At 32.1% G+C, this 26,851-nt stretch overlaps 4 protein-coding genes across 22 annotated transcripts in view; all 4 read right to left on the reverse strand.

Moving 5' to 3' along the window:
• LOC145316320 (uncharacterized) overlaps positions 1-368 on the reverse strand; it is a 3,874-nt gene extending 3,506 nt beyond the window's left edge. For both annotated transcript variants that reach the window (XM_080156756.1, XM_080156764.1), the window contains exon 1: positions 241-368. In XM_080156756.1, coding sequence (XP_080012882.1) covers positions 241-307 — 67 coding nt within the window. In that variant the 5' untranslated portion in view covers positions 308-368. The remainder of the gene's footprint in view (positions 1-240) is intronic.
• On the reverse strand, positions 317-6,764 carry NitFhit (ntrilase and fragile histidine triad fusion protein NitFhit). The gene is made up of 15 exons (XM_080156745.1): positions 6,633-6,764; positions 6,270-6,336; positions 5,982-6,130; positions 5,530-5,593; positions 5,016-5,141; positions 4,651-4,742; positions 4,114-4,222; positions 3,879-4,006; positions 3,610-3,666; positions 2,583-2,659; positions 2,132-2,276; positions 1,731-1,855; positions 1,503-1,557; positions 1,165-1,203; positions 317-735 (listed from the first exon to the last, which is right to left on the reverse strand). Exons 1-15 carry the CDS (start codon positions 6,674-6,676, stop codon positions 630-632), a joined length of 1,383 nt encoding a protein of 460 aa, XP_080012871.1. The 5' UTR covers positions 6,677-6,764; the 3' UTR covers positions 317-629.
• LOC145316374 (LDLR chaperone boca-like) lies at positions 6,687-10,042 on the reverse strand. 18 transcript variants are annotated; one of them, XR_013878466.1, is made up of 7 exons: positions 9,703-10,042; positions 9,066-9,197; positions 8,472-8,610; positions 8,140-8,275; positions 7,311-7,623; positions 6,910-6,944; positions 6,687-6,782 (listed from the first exon to the last, which is right to left on the reverse strand). XR_013878466.1 is itself a non-coding variant. In XM_080156829.1 (5 exons), exons 1-5 carry the CDS (start codon positions 9,804-9,806, stop codon positions 7,493-7,495), a joined length of 642 nt encoding a protein of 213 aa, XP_080012955.1. In that variant the 5' UTR covers positions 9,807-10,042; the 3' UTR covers positions 7,057-7,492. The 18 variants fall into 18 exon arrangements, 1 of the variants encoding a protein (XP_080012955.1); XR_013878463.1 differs by having other exon boundaries at positions 6,910-6,986; XR_013878491.1 differs by lacking the exon at positions 6,910-6,944 and having other exon boundaries at positions 7,377-7,623.
• Positions 10,043-11,910: 1,868 nt separating this feature from the next.
• Positions 11,911-25,239, reverse strand: LOC145316243 (prolyl 4-hydroxylase subunit alpha-2-like). Its single transcript, XM_080156659.1, has 19 exons — positions 25,119-25,239; positions 24,386-24,484; positions 24,193-24,247; positions 23,650-23,720; positions 22,149-22,230; positions 21,754-21,800; positions 20,903-20,946; positions 20,171-20,248; positions 18,369-18,499; positions 17,819-17,900; positions 17,482-17,600; positions 16,975-17,141; positions 15,541-15,598; positions 14,844-14,886; positions 14,234-14,313; positions 13,643-13,700; positions 13,347-13,440; positions 12,943-13,073; positions 11,911-12,243 (listed from the first exon to the last, which is right to left on the reverse strand). Exons 1-19 carry the CDS (start codon positions 25,202-25,204, stop codon positions 12,119-12,121), a joined length of 1,650 nt encoding a protein of 549 aa, XP_080012785.1. The 5' UTR covers positions 25,205-25,239; the 3' UTR covers positions 11,911-12,118.
• Positions 25,240-26,851: the final 1,612 nt, after the last annotated feature.

The raw sequence follows: 26,851 nt of genomic DNA on the forward strand, positions 1-26,851 counted from the left end.
CTATTTTAGGAGAAGATTTTATAAATTAAAAAAAAAGAGGCACAAATGCTAGCATTCGAATTTTGGGATAAAGTATCTAAATACAGTGGTTCATAAAGCTAAATTAGCCTAAGAATATTTTAATGATACACCTAGATATAATTTGGAATTTTTCCTTGAATAGAATCAGCTATCTATTTTCTTTAGAGATTACTTACCAAAAGTTTCTACTAGCGTAGCTACTCCGCAAGTATGTATTACCTGTAGTATAACCATAGCCAGTTCCGGTAGACAAGGCTGGTGTATACGAATTACCGTAACTCGACATTTTGTCTAGTTCTGAAAAAAAATTAGGATATCATATACACATGTGTTAAAGTCAATTTTAGTATTTCGTATTAATTTATGTCAGCATTTTTCATCACAGTTATCGTATTATATTAGATTTGGGTTTAAGAATAGTTTTTCACAGTTGATTACAGTATGTTTACCTACCTACTAGGCAGACTAATGCAGTATGTAACTATGAAAAAACAACTATGAACCCAATCCTTTTTAGATAATTTCGACTCTCAAATATTTTCGATCAATCTATTTCTACTAAGTAAGTAGGTACTATTTTTGCTTAAGTCACATCATTCTAACAAAATTTATCCAAAAGTTTGTTTCCAAGATTTTCTGAATTCTTTGGCCTCTTGTGCCATTGTCTGTTCATCTCTCCATCCTGTTTCAACTTTGTCATGCTTCTCTAATTCACTAAAAACAAATACGAGTATGTGGAATTGTTGCGAAGGAATCTAGGCTACAAAATTGTATTAAAGGGAATGTTTAACGAGTTTTGAGAGTAGCTTCGCTACAGAAACTAGAAATAAGGCCAATTCTTTGATTAATCTTAGCTTGGTTTTTCAAAATCAAATGATAATAAATTGATTTAAACAATTTCCTATTGTTACTATTGTAAACAATCTAAATAAATAAGGCACACATAAAAACATTGCACCTTCTTTGAAGATATTTTATATACTGTGTATTGTAATAATGTATATTACATTTAACTACTTAAAAACTAGTGTCAAATTATTATCTAATCAGCACATTAAACTATTATTATAAATCAAAGTAACTAGGAACAAGTAGCAAGAATACAAATATATATTATATTAAATGAATAATTGAAAAGTTTACCTATAAATATCGTCGTTTCTATTAAAATCATTTTCTTTCCTATAAATAGATAAATGCCCATAAAATTTAGATATATTCTTTAATTTACTAATTTTAGTATTCTATCTCTAAAAGGACGTTGATTTAAACATGCTTTAAAAGAAGGGGAGTGGGTAATGGGTTAAAAATATTTAGAGAAATCACAAAAAATATACTAAAATTAAATCATTAAAAGAATTTTCTCTAATTAAGGTCGTTCTATCTTTACATCCGTAACGGATAGCTCTGAGCGTTAAATTAGGTTTGTTAAAATCGTCTTATCAATAACAAACTTAATATTTAATTAAACGAATTTTTACCTAGGGAGTAAATGAACATGTAAATGCGGGATAGACTGACCAGCAAGCGGACCATCTAGAAATAAATGTTTTATTTTATCATATTAGTTTAATTTCAGAAATAATCATTAGTTCATATGATTAATTTTAGTAACACAGCTATGTGTATTAATTCTTATTGAAAGCCTTCACAACATCTTTCAAAAAATAGAAAATAATATAAAAACATAATAATGTTAACGTTACTACCTTGAATTGATATAGTGCAACTATTTGTATTATAGTTTTTCATCAGCATTTTTTCAGTTTGTTTGACCAAGTTGAATAAATCAGATGTTTCCTCGGTACTTAAATCTGTTAACCTTATTACACCTCTGAACAAGAAACATAACTTGAGAACTATTTTCACAGGACTTTATTTTTTGCAAGTTTGTTCACTGTTTTGCTATTAGTTGTTAGTTAATGGCCTTCTTATTTCGCGTATAGACGATATACAAACATAGGTATTGTATGTCCAGTCTTTGGATTACATATTACATTATAACAGAAGCAACAGCACAGATCCAAAAAGTCGAATTATTTTAATTTTGTCTCCTTATTAAAGAACAAAAACTGAAGACTGGTTTAATTTCTATAACTAATATTTTTACCTTAAAGGAGCAACAAGAGAATGTCCAGGAACAACTGGTTTCTTGTTTACAAACAGTAAGGATGAATTTGTTCTATGTACGACAGAGTGACCGTACACAGTGGCGGGACCAAACTTAAAAATCCAGTCGTCGGCAGGGATGGGTTCTACAAAGAAATGAAGAATTATTATTCATATTAGGCGAGAGTAAATGTATATTAGGCGAGAGTAAATGTATATTAGGCGAGAGTAAATGTATATTAGGCGACAGTAAATGTATATTAGGCGAAAGTAAATTGAAAAAAAATATTTTAAAAATTATATCTCCCCCAAACCTCTCCTTATTTGTTTATAAAGGCTTCAAGAGGCGTATCAGCTGCTAGTATTGATAAAATTAATAGCAATCATGTTTCCCCATAAGAAAAGATGTATAAATCACAAATACAATACCTATTTGTATAAATAATGAATACCTATTTGTTCTGTATTTACTGATTGAATATTTCCATAAAGATCTTCTCTTCTCTGTTCCATTACAGGCATTTCTCTCCTGATATAACAAATGTCCAAAAAAACTAGCACAGCAAAAAATTGTATGTTTCTCTCCAAGTGCCTAGTCGAGCACAGAAACCCCCACCCCCTGATTTTGAAATAAATTGAAAATAAGAAGATCGAGGGGTGAGGGTTGGTTTGTCGTGTGTTACTGCTTACGAGGTTTCAAAGCACATTCTTGCTAGAAATTGCAATTTTTAAAAATATAAAGGGGGGGGGGGTAATGCAACTATCTCGTAATAAAAGAGTAAATGGCACTAAGAATTCGAATTTCGATCTGAAATTTTGCATGAGTAATCCTTGGTAGGTTTATTTTCCGTAAATCGAACAAAAAGTTGGAAAAGTAACGGCTAGCGGCTCAAGCGTTTAGCCGTTTATTGCCTATTTTCAGGGTAATTTCAACATTTATTACGTAGGAATCAACTTTTTAATTTTTGGTTTAATTATTGTTAAATGATAGCAATAACCATATTTAAAATTTCTAGTACCAACGTCCAACAGCTACCGGGTAGTACCGTTTGATAACGTTTTGGAGCGGAAAAGAGTATTATGTGGAGATAGGTTTCGTGACTAATTTGCTCTAAAGATAGCCAAAAAAATGGCAAAACGGCTGAGCCGCCAGCCGTTAGCCGTTTCTATTCCAACTTTTTGTTCGATTTAGGGAAATAGACTTACCAAGGATTACTCATGCAAAATTTCAGATGGAAATTCGAATTCTTAGTACCATTTACTCATTGATTACGAGAAGGTTGCATTACCCCCCCCCCCCCCCCACACACACACACACACTTTTTCTGTATTAGTATTTTCCTTATTAATTTTCATATTCTTAAAATCCGTCCACAAACAACAAACTGTCAGCATCCGTAACTTATAACAAGAGACAGGTGGACTTACGGAAATACTCCAGCTAATGAATAGCTCGGAAAACAAAAATTTTGAACTTACCTTATCTTGTTAAGATAATCCAAATCTATTTCAGCAAGTGCAAAATTTATCCCTTCTCTAATACATTTACAATTATTTACTTTTTCAGTAGTTTCATTATTAACAAAAGAATGAATTGAGATCTTACAATATAGTGGTATTGTTTACAAAAATTATCAAAATGCATTTAATGTTGACTTAATACCATAGTTGTGAAAAGGGTTCAAAGAAAAACCTTTATTGTGTAATATATGTTAATTAATAATTGTAAAATATTGGTTCCAGATTGCCTGCACTCCGTGACCACAGCTCCCCAAGGGTCAACAATCATGGCGTGACCGTAGCTTGACCGCTTATCATTGTGCTTGCCCGTCTGGGCAGCGGCTATCACATAACATTGACTTTCTATGGCACGCGCCTAAAAGGTAAAACAATTGAAACCTTTTTAAGGGCAAAATTTTCTTTAATATTCATCGAATAAAAACATGATAAAAATTATAAAAAAAAAATATTTTTAAATGCGACCTGTAATAAAGGTTTCCAATGAGCCATACCAGTTGGGACTGTAAATGCTGAGGGAAATGTTAAAATCTGAGCTCCTCGCTTACGCAGGCTCAGACTTAATTCAGGAAACCTATAATAAAAAATAAAATACGGTCAAAAAAAGTTGTTAATGATTCTTTTGTTATAAATTCGAATATTTATCTTCTCTATATTACTTTAGAATGCCAAAAACCATAAAAGTGATCCATGGCCGTGGCATAAAGTTATCAAGTAGGTAGCTACTCTATCTTAATTAATTTTGACATCCCTAACTTAGCAAAAACTAGGAGCAGCAAAATACTAACAAAAATAGTGAAAAAAAATTCCACTAAATTGAACTTTCTAAAGCTTTGAAATTGAATTAGTAAATGTTCAGAAAAAATGCTGGTTATAAAATATCTGCAAAACATGGTAGGTATGCCTTAAAAAAATACAAAATACTGAAAAGTCCCTCTGAAATTGACGTTGTGGCGAACACAACCCATATATAAACAGCCTTAGGTCTCTAGGTGTACCTACCTTAAATCATAGCAGATACTAAGACCAAGTTTACCAATAGGCGTGTCAATAGGGTCGCATATCTTTTCTCCACGATTAACATAATCACTTTCCTTTAAAAGACAATATTATTTTATAGATTCCAAGTGTATACAATATTTATATTACAATGATGAACGGGGGGAGGGGAGGACTATATCCGTGTAAAAAAAAGATTTATCAGATTTCGACAAAATTTCTAAGTATTAAAAGGTTTTTAGCATATATTTTAAAAGTTCTACTGTATTCACTATTCACTTCTGAATTAACAAAATTCATTCTGTAACTGGTCCTAAACAAAATCGTTAATCGATCTATCACTGTCCTAAACTACATAGACCATTTACCTTTAATCTAAACTTGCCAGGTATTTCAACATCAAAGAGATGAGCTTTATTATATGTGCTCACAAGATCACCAGAACTAGATATGATCACGTGACAGTTGGACAACTTTTCATCAGATTCGTTACTCTAAACAAAATATAAGTAAGGGAAGGTTTTTAGTAAAAATTTACATACCTTATACCTATAAAACATTTTTATCAGGGGTGTATATTCTGCAAAATTGACCCTGCTAAAGGGGGGGGGGGGGATAAAAAAAAGTATGGAGGGAAAATAAATATAAAAAGTAAGGGAACTAAAAACATTTTTTCCATTTTTCTCCGCTCTTTGGTGAAAAAAACAAAAGAATACGTGGGAGGAGGGATATTTTTAGCCTACCATACTGGAAAAAAACTAGGATTGGAAAACAATTCAAAAACTTTGCTACAGGGGATTAAAATTAATCTTGTGCAGAATATACACCCCTGTTTTTTTTTTTTTGTAAAAATCTATTTGATATTGATAAAATTAGATTCACCTTTAAATGAAAGCCACCTAGAGAAAGCCAAACTTTATTTTTCACAGCTAATTCACGGAAGTTTCTAAAATATATGAAGTGTAAATAAATTTGAACTTATAAACTATTATCGTGGTTATGAATTAAAATATAAAATACTTAAGTTATGTAAAAAATATTAAATTCCGCGGAGAGGATAATGAAAAATTCTAGGATTGATTCTTGTTTTGTCGGCACTAAGAGGCCATAGGCCGGGAACAACAGAAAAGGAAATAACTGTTTGTTTGTCTTCAATATGATACACTAAGAAATATATTTCAGTATGGCTAAGGTTTTATTCCAGCGAAAATAAATCTCATGCGGAAAACGCCATGTCATGTCTTTGAAAATGCATTTCATTTCTATAAGTAAAGTTTCAAACTCTTTATCAAATTGTGGCTTTATTTTATGTAACATATTAAAATGATACCTACGTGATTGTATTTCCCTGTAAATCCTCCGCCAGTTGTCTAGTTTCCTGGCTGTTTGTGCCAATAAAATCAAAAGCCTCTGGTAAGAAAACCATTTCAGCTCCCTTTCCTGCAGCAGATTCTATCAACTTTTTGGCTTGTTCATAATTTTCCTGAAAAAAAAATATTTTTAAGAGTTTAAATTTTTTTAAAGGTAACTCAATAATAAGACTTTCTTAAAAAGTATTTTCATTATCAGGTAGGTACCTGATAAAAAATATCTGTTTATACACTAAAAAAACAACTGGATACCTTCACTTTATTGGTCACAGTCATCTGACAAACCGCGGCCCAACCCATTGCTCTACAGTTTTCTATTCTATAAAAATAAGAAACTTTGAAGGATGCTTAATGACTTTATGACATAAAATCATCTTTAATATCAGGGATTGGTTCAATTATAATAAACATACTTTCTCGTTCTTTGGCTTAACTATTTTGGGTACTTTTATTTTATATTGATTGGTTGGTTCAAACTTAAATAAAAATACTTTTTAATTACAAAGCAGTAATTTTGAATCTACAAATAGAGGTGTAAACCAGTATATCACTCATTGTCATAACCTAGAGATCCCTATTAAGTTTAATTCATTAGTGACGCTTTCTATGTATTACCTAATATGTGGAAGACTCAATAACTTTCTTGATAAAAAAGACATTACTGCAACATTGTACTGAAATAAGAGATTTATAAAAAGAGATCACATAATAACTTTCAATAATATAAAAGTGCATGGATGTATAATAAATATTTCGTGTTTAAAACTTTACATTTGATCATACAAAAAGAAAATGGATTTATGAAGCGATCTAATAATTCGAAAGTCTCCTAAATCAATATAAAATCTATATATTTTTCAAGGTTAAATGCATGGCTATATGTAGTATGTACTCTCGAGATCGCTGCTTAAATCTTTCTTCTAAATGCTTAATATTAATACTATCGGCTTCGGCCCTAGCCTCTAGGGGCTTTGCCCCAAGAGGTAATTAAAAAAAAAAAAATTTTAAAACATAATTAAAAAGTGGAGGATCAGTAGGTATATTCCCAGGAGAGTAGAATCCAATCGGTTCAGTGGTTGCCGAGATCTTAAGCTTCAGACGGACAGAAATCAAGCTTCTTAGTGTTAGATTTAAGTAGTTTTTGTAAATAAAATAGCTTGTATAAATATTAATAAAGAAAAAAACAACACAGGCCGAAATTTCACAACCGTTAATACTTAATATTTAGAATTAAAAACCAAAACTAAGTTACTGACCTTGATAATATAATGGCCATTGGAATTAAATTAGTACCTACTAGGTTTATATTTATCTGAATGTGTGTGTGTGTGTGTGAGTGCAATAATATGGAAGACAAACCATGAATAACAATAATAACAAGAAATCACTAAATCACAGATCAGGGTAAAATTTTGTTTAAGTCCTAGTTCCATTGAAACTAATTGGCATCGCTTGTTTCTCGACTGGGGTTGTTTTCAAAGCTCAGTTTTGGGTTTCTTTTTAGCTTTATCGCCTTTTTTGTCTTTTTTCTTCTTCTTATCCTTTTCTTTGTTCTTTTTTGCCTCCTTTTCTTTATCCTCTTTAGAACATTGTTGACAGTATTTTCCTGTGTATAATGTATATTACATGGTCATTAAGATTAATGAGAGGTTTTCGTTTAATGCAACCATCTCGTAATCAATGCGCAAATGGCACTTAGAATCCGAATTTCGTTATGAAACTTGACATTGGTAGGTCTATTTTCCAAAAATCGAACAAAAAATTGAAAAGTGATATAACGATTTAGCTGTTTTTTTGGCTATTTTTTGGGCATATATAACTAATTACGTATGAATCAACTTTTTAAACATATTTTTTATTTAATTCATGTGAAATTATACCCAGAACCATTTTTTTAAATTTCTAGTACAAGCGGCTACCGGCTGGAACCGATTGAAAACGTCTGGGAGCGGCAAAGAAAGGTGTAGATAGGGCTTGTGACGGAGTTGTGTGGATCCGGATCCTTGGAAAGTTTCATAACGAAATACGAAGTCTTGGTGCCCTTTGCGAATTAATTACGAGATGGTTTTCATACCTTTTAGCTAAAAAATTTACGATTTCAAGTATGAAACCATATAATTGCCTAAATAAGTTTGTTGTTCCAACATGACATCTTCACATTGTTCCTGTTCAACAACATAATCTTTAGCTTCCCAAGCCTGACTTCCCTCTCGGAACATAAATAGGACTCGATCTTCTTCGATTGCAAAGCGTTCAGCCTAAAATATTAGGATTAATATTTTCATTGAAAATGAAATGAGAAACATGCAAAAAGCTTTAAATAAATATCTTTAATTTTATTTTGCTTATTGTTTCATAAACCATAGCACCAAACGTGATTAAACTATATGCCTGCAGTGTTTTACAGTTGAAAACAAATCAAATATTCAAAAACAAATATTTGTTTTGTTATACCTGAATATGATTATTCTGTAGTCCAACCTGCCAGACACTGCTCAGCTGGTCAGCCTCCTCCTTACCCGACACTCCGTACATACGCACAAACATCATCACCGTTTTCCCACGTTTGCTTGCTTTCATTAACTCATCGGGACTAAATAGAAAGTTATATACGTAATATTCTAGGGGTGTATATTCTGCACCAGATTCTTTTTTCCCCTGCTCCAAAAAAAATATATCTTTTCCAGCAAAGAAAGGGAAAAAAGGAAAAAAAATTTCAGGACTCTTTATTTTATTCATATTGTCCCCCCTCCACATATTCTTTTTTTTTTTCACCAAGGAGGGGTTACAAATGGAAAAAAAATGTTTTCCGTTCTTTTAATTTTCACATTTTTTCCCCCAACCACATATTTTTATATCCCCCTCTCTCCACTTTAGCAGGGTCAAAATTTCAGAATATACACTTCTGTAATATTTTTTTATTTTAGGAATAATGATTTAAACAAAATTATGATAAATAATCAGGTAGAAAATAAAAACCGAGCTCATGCTTTCAAATAAAGGTAGCGTCTAATTGCACGATACTATGAATATAAAAAATTTACATACCTAGAGAGGTCAATTTTAGTGAGGTCAAGGCTTGGCGCTGGCTTCTTAGGATGACCGTCTGGCAGTTCATCCGCAGGTATAGGTTCATCATCTTCATCCCATTGCTCTAATAACCTTTCTAAATCAGCATCACTAAATGGAAATAATTGTCATTCAAATAAACCAAACGTTTCTCGATCTATTCTAAAAGGATGGAAAATAACACAAACGTACAAAACATTAATTTTTTAATAAGAACTAAAGATTTATATTTGAATTAGCTATCGAATCCCTTTTAAGCGACTATAAGAAAAAAATGGTTTCATCACAAGTACAAATAATCGACGTACTCCTCATTACCTACTTTTAATACCTCATTTCCTATATTATTAAAAGCTACACAAATTGACATTTGATGGTACGTACGTGTTTATTAAAATTCAGCTGTATTGCAATTAAACAAATATTACAAATAAACATTATAGAGAAAGGGGAAATATGATAAACCTATTCGCTTATCTTATAAAATTAATGGTTAGGTAAACTTAGGTATCTTTAAAAAATCAATAGGTACACATAATTTAAAATAAAATGAATTCAAACGATTGGGTATTTATAACAAACAAACCGATACAATTTAATTTTTTAATATACGTACCTATAATCTCTAATATCTTTCTTTGCCCAATCAGGTTTGTCCTGATCATTAGACTTCCTACATAAGGAACAACATATTAGTAAAAATATTATTAATATTCGCATTTTTATATCTTAAAAGTTTGTTATGAATTACTTAAGTTTTCTGTTATTTTATCACAAAATATCACTTAATCTCTTAGTTTTAGAGTCATACAACTTTAAAAATATCTTAAATTAACAATAATAATCACAATAAGCTAAATAAATCAAATAATAAATTAAAAGCGTAAATAACAAACATAAACAGGCCAAAACATAGCTACGACAATTTAACAAACACCTTTTCCGTAAGTTGCGCAATGCCTCGCAAAAGTTTCTATGTAACGCGCTTTATCCTTAAAATATTTTCCTACTCAATTTGTAAACATAATAAGTTTCTTATATGTCAAAACAAATTTTGTTTCATAGATTTTAATTTAATCTATATAAATAATCAAGATTTTCGATGTTATAAATATTTACTTTTTTAATAATCAATATTTTAAGTATTAAACTCTGAGTTTTTTCGTTTAATGCTTTCAATGCATTGAAGCTGACTCTAATATTGAATTTTCGTTGTGAATATAATAGCGTGGTTTTAGTGTTTTGTTTAACAAGAATTCCAAAGTAATTTTATTTTAATAAATTTTTTAAGCTGACTATATAAGGTTGAAAAGATTGTAGCTTGATGTTATACCATAAAATGAAATTATAAAGATCAAATCAAAAGTTGAACTTTGCCTTATTATTTCCGCCGAATTTATAATGACAATAACCCTCCTACTGTTATAGTTGTACACATTTTTGAAAAGAATGATTATATATTTTTTTTTAAGCTAAGCTTTTCTATTAAAAAAGGTGAACGGAACGGATAGCTTTTTTTAGATTTATTCTAACATGCCTAAATTAACGAAATAAGATATTATCTTATCGATTTCCTACTTTGCATTGTGATTCCTGTACGATTCAGAAAGCTTAGCAACTTTATAATCGATACCAGAATGTCCGTTTGTCAAACATGTTATTTTAACTTTTGTAACAACAAAATTTTATGTGATATGATTATCCGATTGATAATACTTTGGAATACTGATTTCTAGGACAACAAAGTACAATGTTATAAACGAAGTGTAGCTTAAATCAAGTCCTAAAAATGTAAATATAAATATGTAAACATATCCTTAATTTAGGAAGTTTTTAAAAATAAACTTACAATTTTGTTTCGACTTTTATTTGTATTCTACTTTTCAGTTCTGGCACTCTACAGGTGTTAATGTTCGTTTGTCTACCGTTTCAGAGATTCGCTTTTATGGATGTTGTCATTCTTGTTTACTTATAAAAGATTAGAGCGCACTATTTGAAAAATTTCCATTTAAAATTAAATATGACTTAGTCATTTGGGTAAAAAAAAACTATTTAGTACTTTGTATTTTGCATAAGGAAAAAGGATAAGAGGATGAATACTCACCCCCTTTTCATGGTAAAATACTACTTCCCCATCCCTAAATTTAGAAGCAGACGAAAATCAAAAGCCGCCCAGGGCTTTTTGTAAGTCAATCATGAATAATAATGTGAATAAAAAGAAAAGCGATATTTAGCAAACAGCCGTGGGCGGTCAGAATCAGCTGAATGTTCATTATGAAAAAAATTTCCCCCTTTTTAGAAATAGAAGGATTCATCTTTCATGAACAAATTTTTTTAAATAAAAATAAAATTCTATGTAATTTTTAATTAAAACATTAAAACGAAAATATCTAATCTAATATTCTTGCCCTAAATATGGAAATAGTAAAAAGTAAAAAAACATTTTTTTTTAATAATTTTTAATCCTCCCATTTGAAAAGTAGTGGAATAGTAATAAATTTTAGCGCGGCAACAGCGCTGAGTAGGCCTCTAGACCCACTGCCTATTTTCGTCTTCTAGTTGCTTTGATTCCTCTCTTTTATTTTTTTCTCTATGGTATTTTGATATCCACAGAAAACTGTCTTAAATTCGATCCAAAGAAAATAACTATTAGATTCTTTTAAAAGAAAATTTCTTTGGAAATCCTTGATGTGCAGAGGATTTTTCGATAAGTTTGACACCTCCCTAGAGTTTTGACACCCACCTTAAACCAAAATCGAGGAGGTTGTAATTTTATGGGCAGGAGGGTGTGGGTGTGAACCTTAAAGTGTTTGAATAAAAAATTTGAATAATATGTATTTTTGATAGTGTAATATATACAAAAAATTAGATACACATTCTAAACATCATGATGTACTTACACAATGAAAATTTAGTAAGTTGTTAATGAATAAAAACAATAGCAAAAAAAATAAATTCTAATAAATAATAATGATAATAACACAAAAAATATCACAAGAATTTGACTTTTACAGCTCCATTAATTTTTATATTCACAAAGAGGTTGGACATTTTCTTTGAAAAGTTTGAGCAGCTGAGAGGATCCATTTATTAGCCACCCATTTTACACCCAGGGCTGTAGGACATGCTCCATGAAGGGATAATATATCTTGCTCACCTAAATTGATTTTTTTTATTGTGATAATTTAATTTTTTCAATTTTTATGTAAAATATATCTTTTTCCAACAAACTCCATAAAAATTGCTCTTCACAGTAAGCCGAATTTTTTTATAGCGACTGTGCAAATAAGGGCCTCTATGGGCAGTTATAGATTAGAAAGGGGGAGGGGGTGAATGGATTCGAACCTTTACTTTTGATTTTTGTTATTGAAAGTAAATAAATGGTGATGGGGGAGGGCGGGAGGGGTTCTCTAAGGGCGATTTACTTCGTGAAGGTGGAGGTACCATCCCCCAACCTTCCCTAGAACTACAAGAAGCTTTATTTTTAAAAAGTTCAGTGGTTAGCGAGATGCTAAAAACACAGTTAGACATCCGATTACTTTTATATAAGGATATTAAGGGACAAAACGACATTTTACTTCAATTAATAATTACTATTGGCTTCACTCTAACTTATGGGAGTGTTTTTTTAGGGGGGCCAGGTTTACCCCTCGAGACTCCACAAAGTTTCCGACAAAATGAGCCGTGTGACGTCAATAGATCCATCTCTGTTTAAGGGGTTTCTTTTTCCACTTCTCCTCTCATCTCTCCCTTTTATGAAGTCACACGGCCAATTTTGTCGGACACGTTGTCGTGTCTCTTACCCTTCCTCTAGGTTTAGTATATAGGAAGAAGGAATTGTGAGACAAATATCAACCTGTATGCTTCAGATTATACCAGAAGACCAACGAGCCAGCTCTGGGCTTCGCAGCTACTCCGAGTTTTGGAAAAGCTGTACCTCCACCATTTAGCTCAGACAGATAGAACATTGCTGTTGCTATTCTGTTTCCTGTAAAAATAACATGAGCATTAGTGTGACAATTCTTCTAATAAAGCAAAAAAACCAGAGCCTTGCAACCAAGGGAAGGATACATCTTTTCAGTCTATGAGAAAAAGTGTGAGGGGGAGGGGGGGTTACACCAGGCGAATACTTTATACCACTAAATTTTGAAGAAAAAAAATATTATTGTGTTTTGCTTCGGGGTTTTAGATTTTGGGTAAGGTAATTTGCAAATCATAAGTCTCTTAAATTAAACTTTATATGTTAAAATGCTCAATATCCCTGTATAAAGTCCATTGTCATTGTACTCCACACCAGGACCTTGCAGGACATCATAATGAGGCAGGTAATGACCTCCAGGTCCATATACACCTACCTAAACTTTTTTCTTATTTAATGAATATGCTTTGAATTTTAATAAATCCTGAATTATGGTAAAAATTAACACAATCCCTGTAACTTACAAATGACAAACATGAAACAACTATCCCTTTGCAATCAAGTTTCTATGGAAATTGATACATATTGTATAAGCCAGGGCTTGAATGTTAAAAAAATAGTTTTAAGATAAAGTTTTCCTGCCAAGCTTCAGATTCAACATAGGCTTCTATTCTGCTGTTATCAGGACGGGCCAACTAATCAGTGTTTAGAAAATCCTTATTAAAATTTAAAATTTCTGTTTTCGATAAAAAACAAAGTGATGGTTTGTTTACTGCTCGCTCGTGTCACAAGTAAATTAAAATGTAACCTTTATTCTTTTAGTGTTTGGCTACACCAAGAGTGAAGGGTGCCAAGACCCCCTATTCCCCCAAAGACGTCCAAGCTTTTTAATTTAAAAGCGCGAAAGTTTGTTTACTCCCCCACCCCCCCAACAACAAAAATTACAACAGCCCAGGGGCAAAATGTACATAAGATATTAAATTTACACATATTTAAAGAATTTTTAAAAATGTACCTAATTTTAATAATTTTTATATGTTGCCTTCCCCCCCCCCCCACCCTTCATTCATTTAATTTCTATTAAAAAGGTTGACCTAATTTCTGCCTTCCACAAATATATAAAAAGCTGATCTTGAAATCTGTCCAGGTAAATGAGATCTTTAGGTACAAATAGAAAGTCAAACATCCAATGTTTTGTGTTACAAAAAAATGTTATTTCTTAACAATCCTTCAGATTAGTAAATGTTTCAATTTTCTTTGATAAATTGTAAAGAAAATCATACTCGTGTTCCCATAGCCAACCTGTTGCCTATTATACACACATAAGTTATATAATTAAAGAAATGTCTAGATAACTTAAAAATTTGCATTTTTGTTCATTATCATTGCAATAAATCAGCACAAGCTATTTTTCACTAGTAATAAATAATATGTTCTTTTATGTTACACGCATTATTTTCTTGATAAACAAATAACTTCATATTACTTCACAATTATCAAATATCATTGAAAAATATGTGGTTCTTTAGGTGCTAGGCACTAATCCATGAAGTGATTCAACTGCAACAACTCAAGTAAGAAAGTAAAAACCAGGGCCCAGCAGCCGCACGTCAGCCTCATTTAAGAATCAGTGAAAACGTCAAATTTTAACTTCAAAATTTAGCTGAATGTCTAAACCTGTTACTAAACAGGCAATCCATCTTTTCAAAAAAAACCATGCACTTAAGCGGGTTTAAATTTTAGGCTTATGCGCGAATGTCAGCTCTAAAAACTATTACAGTGCTAAATCTATAAATAAATATCGAATAAAAAAATGATTAATTCAGTGTATGTATGTTCCTGAACTCTGTCAACTGATATCTGCCTGCCTGTTTTTCCAGACTAAATTCATAAAGAAAAATATCAACTAAATTTACATCAAACAATGATTTTAAATACCTATTAAAATATTTTCCTTACTAATTCTAATAACTTAATATACATAACAGTTACGCCCTTGTTGTCCTTTAGCCTAATTTGGGGGAATTATTATCCAGGGGTGATTTTTATTGGGAGGGTGGAAAACCTTCCCTAGGATTTAAGAAGCTTCACTGTAAAGAATAACCATATCGATCCTGAAGTTAGCGAGATCTTAAGCTAAAGATAGACACACAGACAACCGTCCTATTACTGTTAAACAAGAATATCATCATAGCAGACACAAAATAGTAAATTTGAATTGAACATTACGTTTTCAAACAAAATGTAACTTTGACTTTAGTAAAGCATTTAAACTTTAATTACATGATCGAAAGAATACATTTTTTGATAAAAAAAAACATAAATGTAAAGAAATATTAAATTTTGTTCATTAATGGATCTCATTATTAGATTCAATGAGACATCTGATATATAGTGATTTATGAGCATTACCTGCAAATTTAATACTACTGAACAAAATATAACTGCTCAATTTTAATTTAATAGTTTTAGATTGCTATTGCTGCACTTATTGAATGTAATGATAAAATTTAACAATATTTAGATTCCGAGTACCTCTATAGCCTGTACTGATGCAGTCTCTAATCGAGTCGCAACATACTCTTTGAAACTTCTAAACAAAGGAAAACCACATGTCAATTGTTATGTTTAATTCTTCGGTAACCAAACTTTTCTGATATTCACAATTTCTGTCCGTGATCCCGTCGTGAAGGAACTTTATGTGGGATATGTTAATTACTAATCTGTTATGAGAGAGGGAATTCTCTAATTCAATTTTAAGGTTTAATACCAAACAACGTCTTTTTGTCTGTCAGTGCAAAAATAACTCTATATGAAATACTAGCGGCTTCGCCCCTATCCTCTAGGGGCTTTTTCCCCAAGAGGTGATAAAAAAAAATTAAAGTGAAATTCGTAAAAGGACCAAGGAAATCTCCTGCAAAAAAAGGACCAAGGAAATCTTCTGCAATAAAAAAAAATGGAGGGGGGGATTTTTTTGTTTTTGGGGGGGTTGGGGGTGTCCCACCCCCCAAGAAAATAGCTTAAAACCATCACAGGACCAGTAGGTATAATCCCTGAAAAGAAGAGCCCAATCGGTTCAGCGGTTACTGAGATCTTAAGCTTCAGACGGACAGACATCGTTCTACTTTGTATTATAGATGATATATTCAGCTTTTTGAAGCAGCTTATAATGCATTAAAAATGACGTAATACTGGCCTACCATTGGTCAATTTATATTTACACTGCCTATAATTGGTTATTTATATTGTATGACGTCATTTTTTAATAGGCATAATAAGCTGCTTCAGCTTTTTATAAAGGAACTTATAAAGGGTGTTTAAAAAAAAACCAATCGCTCACAATTTGAACCACCATAAGTACTTCAAATCTTGGAGATAGACCCCATAATGTTTAGCGTTTTTGATGGGGCATGTAAAAATCTTTCTTTAGACACCTTAAACAGATTTATAACTCAATCTATGTCAATTTGGCATAAAAAATACAGACCCATCCAACATTGAGGCATGACAGCTCTGTCTATTTCTAGTTCTTGATGATTGCCAGGTCTTTCTTTTTGATGCCAAATTGGCTAAGATTGTGTTAGAAACCTTGTTAATGTGTCTAAAGAAAGGTCTTTACATGCCCTTTCAAAAACTCCAAACAATATGGGGTCTATCTACAAGATTTCAAGTACTGATGGTGGTTCAAATTGTGAACGATTGGTTTAAAAAAAAACAATTTTGTAATAAAATATGCAGTTTCGGCGTAGGGCAAATTTCTCTGCAAGGGCTAGGTTTCGAGCTCTAGTGCTCTGGAAGGGTGAGTTGATTCAAAATTCAATATTGTTTTCTCGTTGTCATTGCTTGGGCATGAATTGTGTTATTTGTTATTAGTTTTGGACCAAAACTATAAGGTTTATATTGAAAAAAGTGAAGCGATTGGTTTTTTTTTAAACACCCTTTAGTAATTCCCACCAAAAATATTCTTACTTGATTTCAGTCTTACTCAGAACCTCATGGAACACATATAGAGGAGGTTCAATGGAGAGCATCTCTACTTTTAGAATAGGTAAGGCGGCTGATTTAAATATGGCGTTAAAACAAATTTGCGCGGCATCCTGCACGCGGTATCTTATTCGTTCTCCTCTACACAATGCCTGAAATTATGACAACGAATGTAAATATTGTGCAGCTACGATACAAGCATTGCTTTGGGCCATTCAGTCAGTTATTAAAATCTTCGTTGACCTATACAAATTCTTTTCAGAAAAAAAACATTAAACTATTCTAAAAATTAACACAGAAAGAACGATTCCAAATGTTAAATTATATATTTTGAAAATCTAAACAAATTTATCAATAAAATTAAGTAATCAGCTTCTTTAAATCCAAATTCAAATTTATATAAAGTATAATCTACTATGATAAAATGTCTAAACTCATAAATTACTAAAAATGTAAAGCTTCTATCCAAGAATAATCATTTATAAAGTTTACCTGGAAGACGTGTACATTATGTGTTGCTCCATGAACATCCGACAGTGAATCTGGAGGGATATATTGAGCCTGAACTTCACGCAACCTCCGTCCAAGAAATGGCTCTTCTGTAATATTTCCTAGAAAAAAACAATAACTTTTAGCTTTTTCAATTAAAGTCATTTCGTTTTATTTATTTTCAAAACCTGTTGATAAATAAAATAGTTAGAGTAGTTTTTTCAACCAATTTTAATTCTGTATTGTAGACTTACCCTATCTGTATTAAAGCTGCGCTTATAATAAAAGGGAAGCTAAATCATAAAGAATGCATTCTAATATACAAAAATTTTTTTCTTACTAATTTTATCAATGAAAAAAGCTTCATTTGGTAGAACAAATGGTCCAGCACTGTAGCCCAACCAATATTGATCATGCTCATTCTAAAAAATAACATTTAGACTGTTCGACTGAAACCTTTCAAAATCTACATAAAAGTTTTGACATGTTCATTAACAGATAAATAATTATCTGAGAGATTTGCTTATAAATACAAAAAAATTGTGGCATAGTGAAAGAATTATAGGAATTTTAGTTTGACTATCTTGGACTATAATCTCTTATTAACAAACAATAGTATTTTACAATGCTATTTTTCTCTCACTCTCTGTAACTATGTAACCACTAACCATGTCAATGTATAAATATGTAGCGCGGTAATTTCTCTGTTGAATAAATGAATATACATGTTTTTAATGAAAAAAATGTAAATATTCAAAATGTTATCTTTTTAAATCTTTCCTTTCCTTATATTTTTACTTTTTACGTCCCTTTTTGCTGCAACCTTTCATTTGCTCCTTTAAAACTTCATTATTTTACTTTTCAAAGTATATTGCAATGGATTATCTTACCCTTAGTTGATTCATGAAAACAAGGAGTTTAGCTTTCTGAATTCCATCTGTGGATATTTCTAGAGCAGCTTCAGCAAACTCAAATGCAATAGCATAATCTTTAGGATGACCATGTTTTGATACAACTCTACCTATAAAAACAAGGAAGACAAAACCTCAAAGTAGCTTAACACAAGAATCAATATCTATTAAATATAAATAAAAGTCAGAAAAATGAAAGGGCAACAAAATATTAAACTGTTTTTAACCTATTTTTTAATCATATATCAAAAATATACTATGACACCAGTAGAATCAGACTGCAGAGCCCAAATTTGAATTAAGTCCCCAATAAACTTTTTGGGGGGGATTTAAAAATTAATTTTATATGTTGCTGTGATCATTTTGACGGGAGCAAAAGCAACTTTTAGTTTGTGGTTAAATTGTTTCTTACAGAACAATTTTATATGATTCAGTTTATATCAATAAAATAATAAAAAAAACTCTACTCTGTTCGATGGAAATAATTTTTTTTCTAAAATAATCAATTTCAGAAAAAAATTTAACATAATACAATAAAACACATAATGCTAAAGTTAAACCAATAAGATTTCTTGTTTCATTTCAATTATTTATAATTTCCAAAAGAGTGTTTTCACAAAGTGACTTATTTACAATGTAGTTAAATAATTTTTATTTAATTAAAATGAAAAGAATGAAAACTATACACGTAAAAGATACATACTTTTTAAAAATATTTTTAAAAAATAAGTTTGAATAATCTTATTTTATATCATATTTGTATATGTGTCAAAAATAATTTTGTTGTATTGCATAAACATTTGTTGACATCATGTCATCTTGTCATCAAATTTAACCCTTTACAGCCAATTTTTATGTGTTTAAAATAGGTGAACGAACACAAACATGTTAATGTTAATTCATTGGTATATTGTAAAGATTTAACTTTTTAGTGAATTTTTATAGTAAAATCATAAGGCCTAATTTTACTCCATACCAGAATACAATATTTATGAAGCAAAACACTCTAAAAGCTACGAATTTTACCCAAATAAAAAAAAAGACCTTTTGCTTTGGTCAAAATGACCACGGCAACAGTAAAAATTAATATTTAAATCCCCCCAAAAAAGTTTATTGGGGACTTAATTCAAATTTAGGCTCTGCAGTTTGATTTTACTGATGTCATAGTATATTTTTAATTTTTTATATACGTTTTAAAAATAGGTTAAAAACAGTTTAAAGACGAATTTTCAGAATGGAATTTCATACTGCAGCTAATGAAATTATATCATCTTCACCACAGACTGAGAATGACAAACAAAGTGGTTTATGTAAGGTTGCTTTTAAAAAATCTTAGCTATGTATCTTTAATAGCAGCCTAGTAAATCATATTTCCCTTTAAGAAACAAACGCACTCTTGCATTAAAAGGCTTCACTTTTATTGTCTTAAAATTAGTCTCTCTCAAAACTTGCCTACAGACGGACGGACAGACTGACTTTTCGAATTATAGAGTATCTTTTGAAATAACATGGGCAATGGAAACAATATCGTGTAATATAAAATAGTAAAATTTTTTGGTCTGAATCTTAAGATTTCAATACCTACTGACCTGATTAAGTTCTCCTTTCAAGGAAAGCTTCACATAGATCCTATGCTGATTTTAGGCTATTTTACTTTAAGATATAAGTGTTGAGATATTTTACCCTTTTCTTGCTATTGAAAATGCAGATCCCCTAGATGCTGGGGGAGTAGCCGCTGGTAGTTCCTATAAAACATTTTTTGGCGCGGAGAATGTTTCTACCTGATACACGCTGTTCAGCTATTTCAAAAAGTTCATCTGCTGTCAACCTTGCTTCTGTTTGAACTCCATTTATAATTCCTTGAAAAAGAAAGATAACCGCATCAAACTAGATATGTTAAATAGAAAGTTTCTTTTTAGAATGAGGTGCGAAAATGGTTCAAAAATTGAGAGCAAATAAGATTTAGAAAATTCCAGATAAATTTATGAACATCCAAAATGATGATATACAAAAAAATACCCATTCTCTAGATCACAATTAGTGGTTGAAAAGTTTTGACACTCAACTAAATGAATCTACTAAACAAAATTCAATAACAGTTCCAAAGTTTTTGAGCCAAAGAATAAGAATATGATGTTATAGAACTTTGGTAACTATTGTAATAATCAGCCCTATGTACCCTGACTCCCTTGGACAATTTAAGGTCTGCCCAACATGAAAGTATAAATGTATGTAGAATTGTATACTGGGGTGTTGAATAAAAGAAATGGGACATAGATTTTTTTTTTAAATGTAGATGCTATATGTATTGGTGCAAAAAATATGACGTAACAAAAAAAATTAGCCAATGAGAGGCCACTATAAATTTTACCATTGGTCAATAACGGCCTCTCATTGGCTAATTTTTTTTGTTACGTCATATTTTTTGCACCAATACTCACAGCATCAAAAATGTATCCTCTTCTTTTATACATCAATATTTTCTTATTCCTTACAACAAAATTAATACAGACCTTTTGCTAAGTCAATAACTGGAATTCTGTAGGTAAACTGAATTCTTCAATTATGTCATTCAAATAGTTTGTATTAATATCAAAATTCCAATCTTTAAAATTTTAATAAACAATCAAATTTAATTATTTTACCCTCTTATTTCTTTCTCAATCAGCTTTAATATTTTGACAACTATTTATGCATTTTATATGATTTGTTTAAATTAAAATAATTTGATTAATGATTGTTTAAAAAATTTGTTGGTTTCCAAATTTGTTGCTTGCACAGATAAACCTATGGAAATGAAATATTGAGGGGTTGAAAAAAGGAAAAGCAATACTTATTAATATCTTGTTTTAGGGGGTTGTGGACAACCCCTCTCTAAACGTTACTTATTAAAAATTAAAATTGTTAATTAAGCTAAACTTGAAACTATCGTCATTGTTTTTTTGCAGATTTAAATTTTTGAAATTTAAAGAAATACTTGTTCATGTGAATCAGAATTTAGATTTTATCAGAATCTATTCTTGAGGATTTTTAAAACTACAAAAAATAAATTACTATTTTTCTAATAGACGTGAAATATACTTGCACGTTACTTTTTGAAACTCAATTTTATGATGTTATAACGTCATGCTCAATCGTCCTTAGAATCATAATTTACAAATCAGATTATTTCATAATAAATTCTATAACAAAATAGGCACCGAATAATGATAATGAAGAAGGATTTACCATTGCTTTAAAGATTATAACTATTTCCTCAAATTAGGACAATTATGACAAGTCTAAAGTTGCGAATAGAGCAATCGATCAAGGGAACAACCTATTCTAGAAAATCTTCGCCTTTTATAACATTTTATTTAAATGCCTTGCGAGTGCCATAGCTGCTCCGTCAAAATCTCCGAGTGAAGGGGCCTTTTAAACAACATTTTATGAAAAAATTATTACAGATGATAAAAAACGACAACTTTTGATGAACAAAGGCAATTAAGCCCTTTAGTTGCAAAGCCGTATAAATGATTAATTAGAGATAAACTGAGGATTAGAGAGAAAGAGAGGGTAAGGGTGAGTTAAATAGAGAATGGAGAGAGATGGAATAAATGTTTAAAGTCATATAGTTCAGATAGATGTGTAGATCTTTATGTACAAACCGTTGCTCCCATAGCATCTAGGTGCTTCAGACAAAAAACCTTACTAATTTATATAATTGTATAGCTTCGCTTGAAAATGTAACAAAGAAAATCTTATAATTAAATGTTATGCCTCTCCATTAATTATATCGTCTATGAATTCATCCAATTTCGGATCTATCTTCGCTCTTATCGTGGGAAGTAGCTTGTAATATCTGAAAAAAAAAAGAAAAAAAATGTTTTAAAATACACAATAGAATATAATGTATATACATTATACATAGATACTTAGACAAATAAAATTTCATGAAAAATAACTTTTTAATGACAGTCAAACATTGTGTGGTTAATAAACAAGAAATTGCAGGATTCTAGCTCATAGAGCAGCCAGCATAGAAAATCGTTATATATAAACAGTCTGACGAACAACAGGATTTATTGTGCCAAACATAGACGTCCAAAGGGGGGGGGGTTATGGGGTGAATACCCCCCCAAACGAATTTGAAGGTGCCATAGGCACCCCCAAAATATTTTTCATTTTACCCCTCCCATTTAAAATTTATCCCTACCTTGGGGGTGCCGTAGGCACCCCCAACTATTTAGGAGGGGGTATTTACCCCCCCAAACAATTTTAGAGGGGGGAAAATTCCCCCCCAAAATAAAAAATCCCTAACAAGAAAAAATTTTGAGGGGGGGGGGTAAACAAAATTTACCCCTGCCAACAGATTTCACGGAGGGTAATTAACCCCCCCAAGCAAATTTTACCCCCAGGGTAAAAATTTTGGGGGGAGGTAAAAAAAAATTGCGGCGCGCTGCATGCGCCATTTTACCCCCCCTTAAAAAATATTTTACCCCCCCCCCAAATAAAAAAGCTTGGACGTCTATGGTGCCAAATCCTGTAAAATGTCCTAGGCTAGCCTATAAGTTACCCCTTCCTTTTATATCTATAAAATGCTAAGTAAAATGGATTCCTAGACAAAATTGTATACCTTGTAAAGTAATTTAAGATATCTATCGCTTTTAGCAATCAAGTAGATTACATTTTACCAATAGGAATGTGGATATAGCTTACAAATATTTATTTTCACATTTTCAGCCATATTTTAAATTAGTGACATGAACAGGATTACCAACTAGTTTCTGTTGTTTACCTGTACATGAGTGTATAAACATGAACAGGATTACCAACTAGTTCCTATAGTGTTGCTTACCTGTACATGAGTGTGTAAACCTGAACAGGATTATACCAACTAGTTCCTATAGTGTTGCTTATCTGTACATGAGTGTATAAACATGAACAGGATTACCAACTAGTTCCTATAGTGTTGCTTACCAGTACATGAGTGTACAAACATGAACAGGATTACCAACTAGTTTCTGTTGTTTACCTGTACATGAGTGTATAAACATGAACAGGATTTCCAACTAGTTCCTATAGTGTTGCTTACCTGTACATGAGTGTATAAACATGAACAGGATTACCAACTAGTTCCTATAGTGTTGCTTACCAGTACATGAGTGTATAAACATGAACAGGATTACCAACTAGTTTCTCTAGCGTTGCTTACCTGTACATGAGTGTTTCTGTATAAACATGAACAGGATTATCAACTAGTTCCTGTAGTGTTGCTTACCTGTACATGAGTGTATAAACATGAACAGGATTACCAACTAGTTTCTCTAGCGTTGCCTCTATATGTTCATTCTAAAAATACATTAGTATTTTTGTAAAGATTGGCTACTTTTGATAAATGTCCACTTCTGTATTGAAACTCTTAAACTTCTGCTAATATAGGGAATAATTACAGGGATAGAAAATAAATATCGTCTTTGAAAACCTTATTCCGAAAATTTTAGAATTTAGTACACGTTTTTAGTACAGGACATCACTGGTTTAATACTATCAATAATAAATGTACTATTGGCTTCTCCCATAACCTCTGGAGGCGTTGCCTAAGAAGGTGATTTGTTGCTACCTCCTCTTAATTTTGATTTTTTAGTGGAAAAATACAGGACATGTATGTATATTGCCTAAGAAGCATGACCTATTTGGTTGAGCGGTTACTGGATCTTAAGCTTCAGACAGGTAGACAGACATTGTGATACTATTGATATGTTTAAGATTCACAGCTTTCATTTCTGTCAAAATAAAATTAAAAATCAAGCGATGCTCTTACCCTTTGATCAACTTTATCATGCCCTATCGGTACTTCATTTTCTCTGCTTTTGAATCTAAAATAGATTAAGTAACAAGTTTTATGCCAATATTATCCTCCAAAATATCCAATTTTTCAGAAATATTTTAATAGAATTGATTTGTTGAATCACTGCCCTTGGTTTTATAAAACTTTAATGATTTTCAGTTTTTACCTTTTTAGATAGTCATCAATTTCTTTATTGTTATTTATTGTTATAGCCTTCTTCAAAACAGCTGCTATGCCCTCTTCTTTTAAAAACAGATCTTGCAAACTAAATAAAACAAGGATGACAACATCCATAAAACGTTGGAACATTTACACTTGTAGAGTGTCAGAACTGAATAAGCAGAATATAAATTTACAAGTCTTAACAAAATTGCAAGTAAATTTGTTGCATAACTGCATAAATACAGAATACTGTTTAAGGACATACATACATTTTTAGGACTTAATTAGAGATATGCTTCGCTTATAACATTGTACTTTGCTATAGAGTTGCTACGCTTTCTAGATCTTACTTAACTACTACAGTAACCACCATGCAAAGTTTAAAATCGAAAGGACAATTCTAACATGCCTAAATTAATGACAAGAGCTATATGTTACGGACAAACGGACCGACCCTAATTATAGAAAAGCTTCGCATTTAAAATCCGCAAATAAAGAAATAATTTACTTGAAGTCTAACACTGTAATTTCTAAGAAATCAGGGAGGGTGATGATGGTTTTATCAATTTACATCCCTCCCTTTCCCCAAAAGTTAACAGCAGAGATGAGTTTAAATTTACCCTTAGTTGTCCCATCCCTGAGTTCTTGCACTGCTTTAAGAGACTTTGTATACAAATATACTGTTTTAAGTATCAGTATCAGTACTATAATCTGAAAAGTTTATTGTATGTTTTTACCTGTAGACATGACTGTATAAATCTGCAGAACAGCCAACTATAGAAACAAAAATCAGTAAATTTTGTATTTGCGCATATTTTACCATTATTCTTTCTCTGAAGAAAAGTAACACTGTTAAAAATTGATTCCATATTAGAACACATATATTACTTAAAAAAATTTAAGACTTAGGAAACTCTAATTTTAATAGGATTTGGCTCATTGATATTTTTTATTAATTAAAACTAACCAATTACCGGTTATTATCCTTCACAAATCATTGTATAAGCGTAACAGGATGTATGTAAGTGTGTCTGACTGTGTTTACTAAAAGATCTCGCTAACCCCGGAACCTATATGGTTCTCCTTTAAATTGAATCTTCTCTAAGGTCTTGGGAGAGTTTTTAACTACTTTGAGAAGGTTTACCACCAGCCTTCAAAGAGAAATCGCTCCTGGATAAAAATTCTTTAAAAATTTCTTTCTAAAACTAAAACTAAACTTCCTGCCCAACACACCCCCTCCTTTAGTTCCCCTAGCTGCCTTAATGGGCGTAGCCGCTAATGACGATAAATTATAATATATGTGTTTTATAGTGTACAAGTTTTGCGTATTGCGGTGTGGTAATACGGCAACAGACGGACGGGCAGTTTACAGAATTGCTACGCAGTGACTTATCATAACAAGCCTTCTGCACTAATCCCATTATATCACCATTTACCTCATGACCGCCGGTGACCCCACTGTCCAGCGGTCAAACTGGCCTGTCTAAATATGGGGAGGGGCACGGACACGTAGCTATCACGCGCCCCTCACGCAATTATACAACCGGGAGGCACTGCCTCCCCTTTTACCACAGCTACCCCCACAGACTGTCTACCGCCGTGGGCTAAGCCCTTGTGTCCCACACCCCCTTCAAACCTAACCTATTGTTATAATCTGTTGTATATATATAGTAAACATCCATTGTAAATATTATTCAGTTAAATATATAATTTCTGTATGACTAAATCCTGCTAGTTTGTTTTGGTAGAATACTTCAAGGCTAGGGCTCGTTGGATTCGAACTCGCAACCGGTGAGCTGAAACGCTTGGGCTTACCACATCTTGGTGTCAGCGTGTTTCAATCGAGCCCTACAGAAATTAGCCTATTCTACCTCTGATTGGACCCTTTTGCAAGTAAGGGGACAGTCAGCTGCCAACTGAGAAGCCAACTGACCCGTGAGACGGCCTTTTTAGGTCGATTTTCCATCATTTGAACGCATTATGTAGGCCTCTGGCCTACGGCAAGCAGATTTAGCCTGCTAAAAGCGCCAGTTTACGGCGTTTTTTCCGTACCGTGTAGGAGTAGCGCTAGGTGCGCAGCCACGGTAATCGGATAATTTAGCTCAGACGGCTACAAAACTGAGTCTAAATTGGCAAGTGTAGCTGGGACAAGCCCCAGGACACCCAGGCCAAACCTACGAGACGGACAGCTAAGTGCTGGTCTCCCTGAGAAGGCAATGTGTGGCTGCGAAGCTTCAGCACACAAGTAAGGCCTACCACTGCGACGGATAGCAGAATTTGAGCCAAAGGCACGGCAGGACGGGACATTCCCTGCCTCTGCCTCCCAGGATTCGAACCCGAGGCGCTGCAGGAAGGGCCATTCCCTGCCGCCATCTTTCGGGATTTGAACCAGCAGCGCTGCAGGACGGGACATTCCCTGCCGCCGCCATCCATCTGACCCTTGCAGGACGGACATTCCCCTGCTGCCGGT

The sequence above is a fragment of the Acartia tonsa genome, chromosome 1, assembly GCF_053477335.1.
Source record: "Acartia tonsa isolate MP-2025a chromosome 1, ASM5347733v1, whole genome shotgun sequence".
NCBI classification, from domain to species: domain Eukaryota; kingdom Metazoa; phylum Arthropoda; class Copepoda; order Calanoida; family Acartiidae; genus Acartia; species Acartia tonsa.

Excerpts from the sequence above, each read along its gene's own strand:
- NitFhit (XM_080156745.1), bottom strand. The coding sequence starts at position 6,676 with ATGTCTTTTTTATCAAGAAAGTTATTGAGTCTTCCACATATTAG. Across the intron at positions 6,337-6,632 it reads TTGAGTCTTCCACATATTAG|AATAGAAAACTGTAGAGCAA; the intron begins GTAATACATAGA and ends TTATTTTTATAG. Across the intron at positions 3,667-3,878 it reads GCTGTGGTCACGGAGTGCAG|AGAAGGGATAAATTTTGCAC; the intron begins GCAATCTGGAAC and ends TAAATGTATTAG.
- LOC145316374 (XM_080156829.1), bottom strand. The coding sequence starts at position 9,806 with ATGCGAATATTAATAATATTTTTACTAATATGTTGTTCCTTATGTAGG. Across the intron at positions 8,276-8,471 it reads TACAGAATAATCATATTCAG|GCTGAACGCTTTGCAATCGA; the intron begins GTATAACAAAAC and ends CTAATATTTTAG. Across the intron at positions 7,624-8,139 it reads GGAACAACAAACTTATTTAG|GAAAATACTGTCAACAATGT; the intron begins GCAATTATATGG and ends CATTATACACAG.
- LOC145316243 (XM_080156659.1), bottom strand. The coding sequence starts at position 25,204 with ATGGTAAAATATGCGCAAATACAAAATTTACTGATTTTTGTTTCTATA. Across the intron at positions 13,074-13,346 it reads GACAATGGACTTTATACAGG|AAACAGAATAGCAACAGCAA; the intron begins GATATTGAGCAT and ends TATTTTTACAGG. Across the intron at positions 12,244-12,942 it reads GTATAATCTGAAGCATACAG|GTGAGCAAGATATATTATCC; the intron begins GTTGATATTTGT and ends AAATCAATTTAG.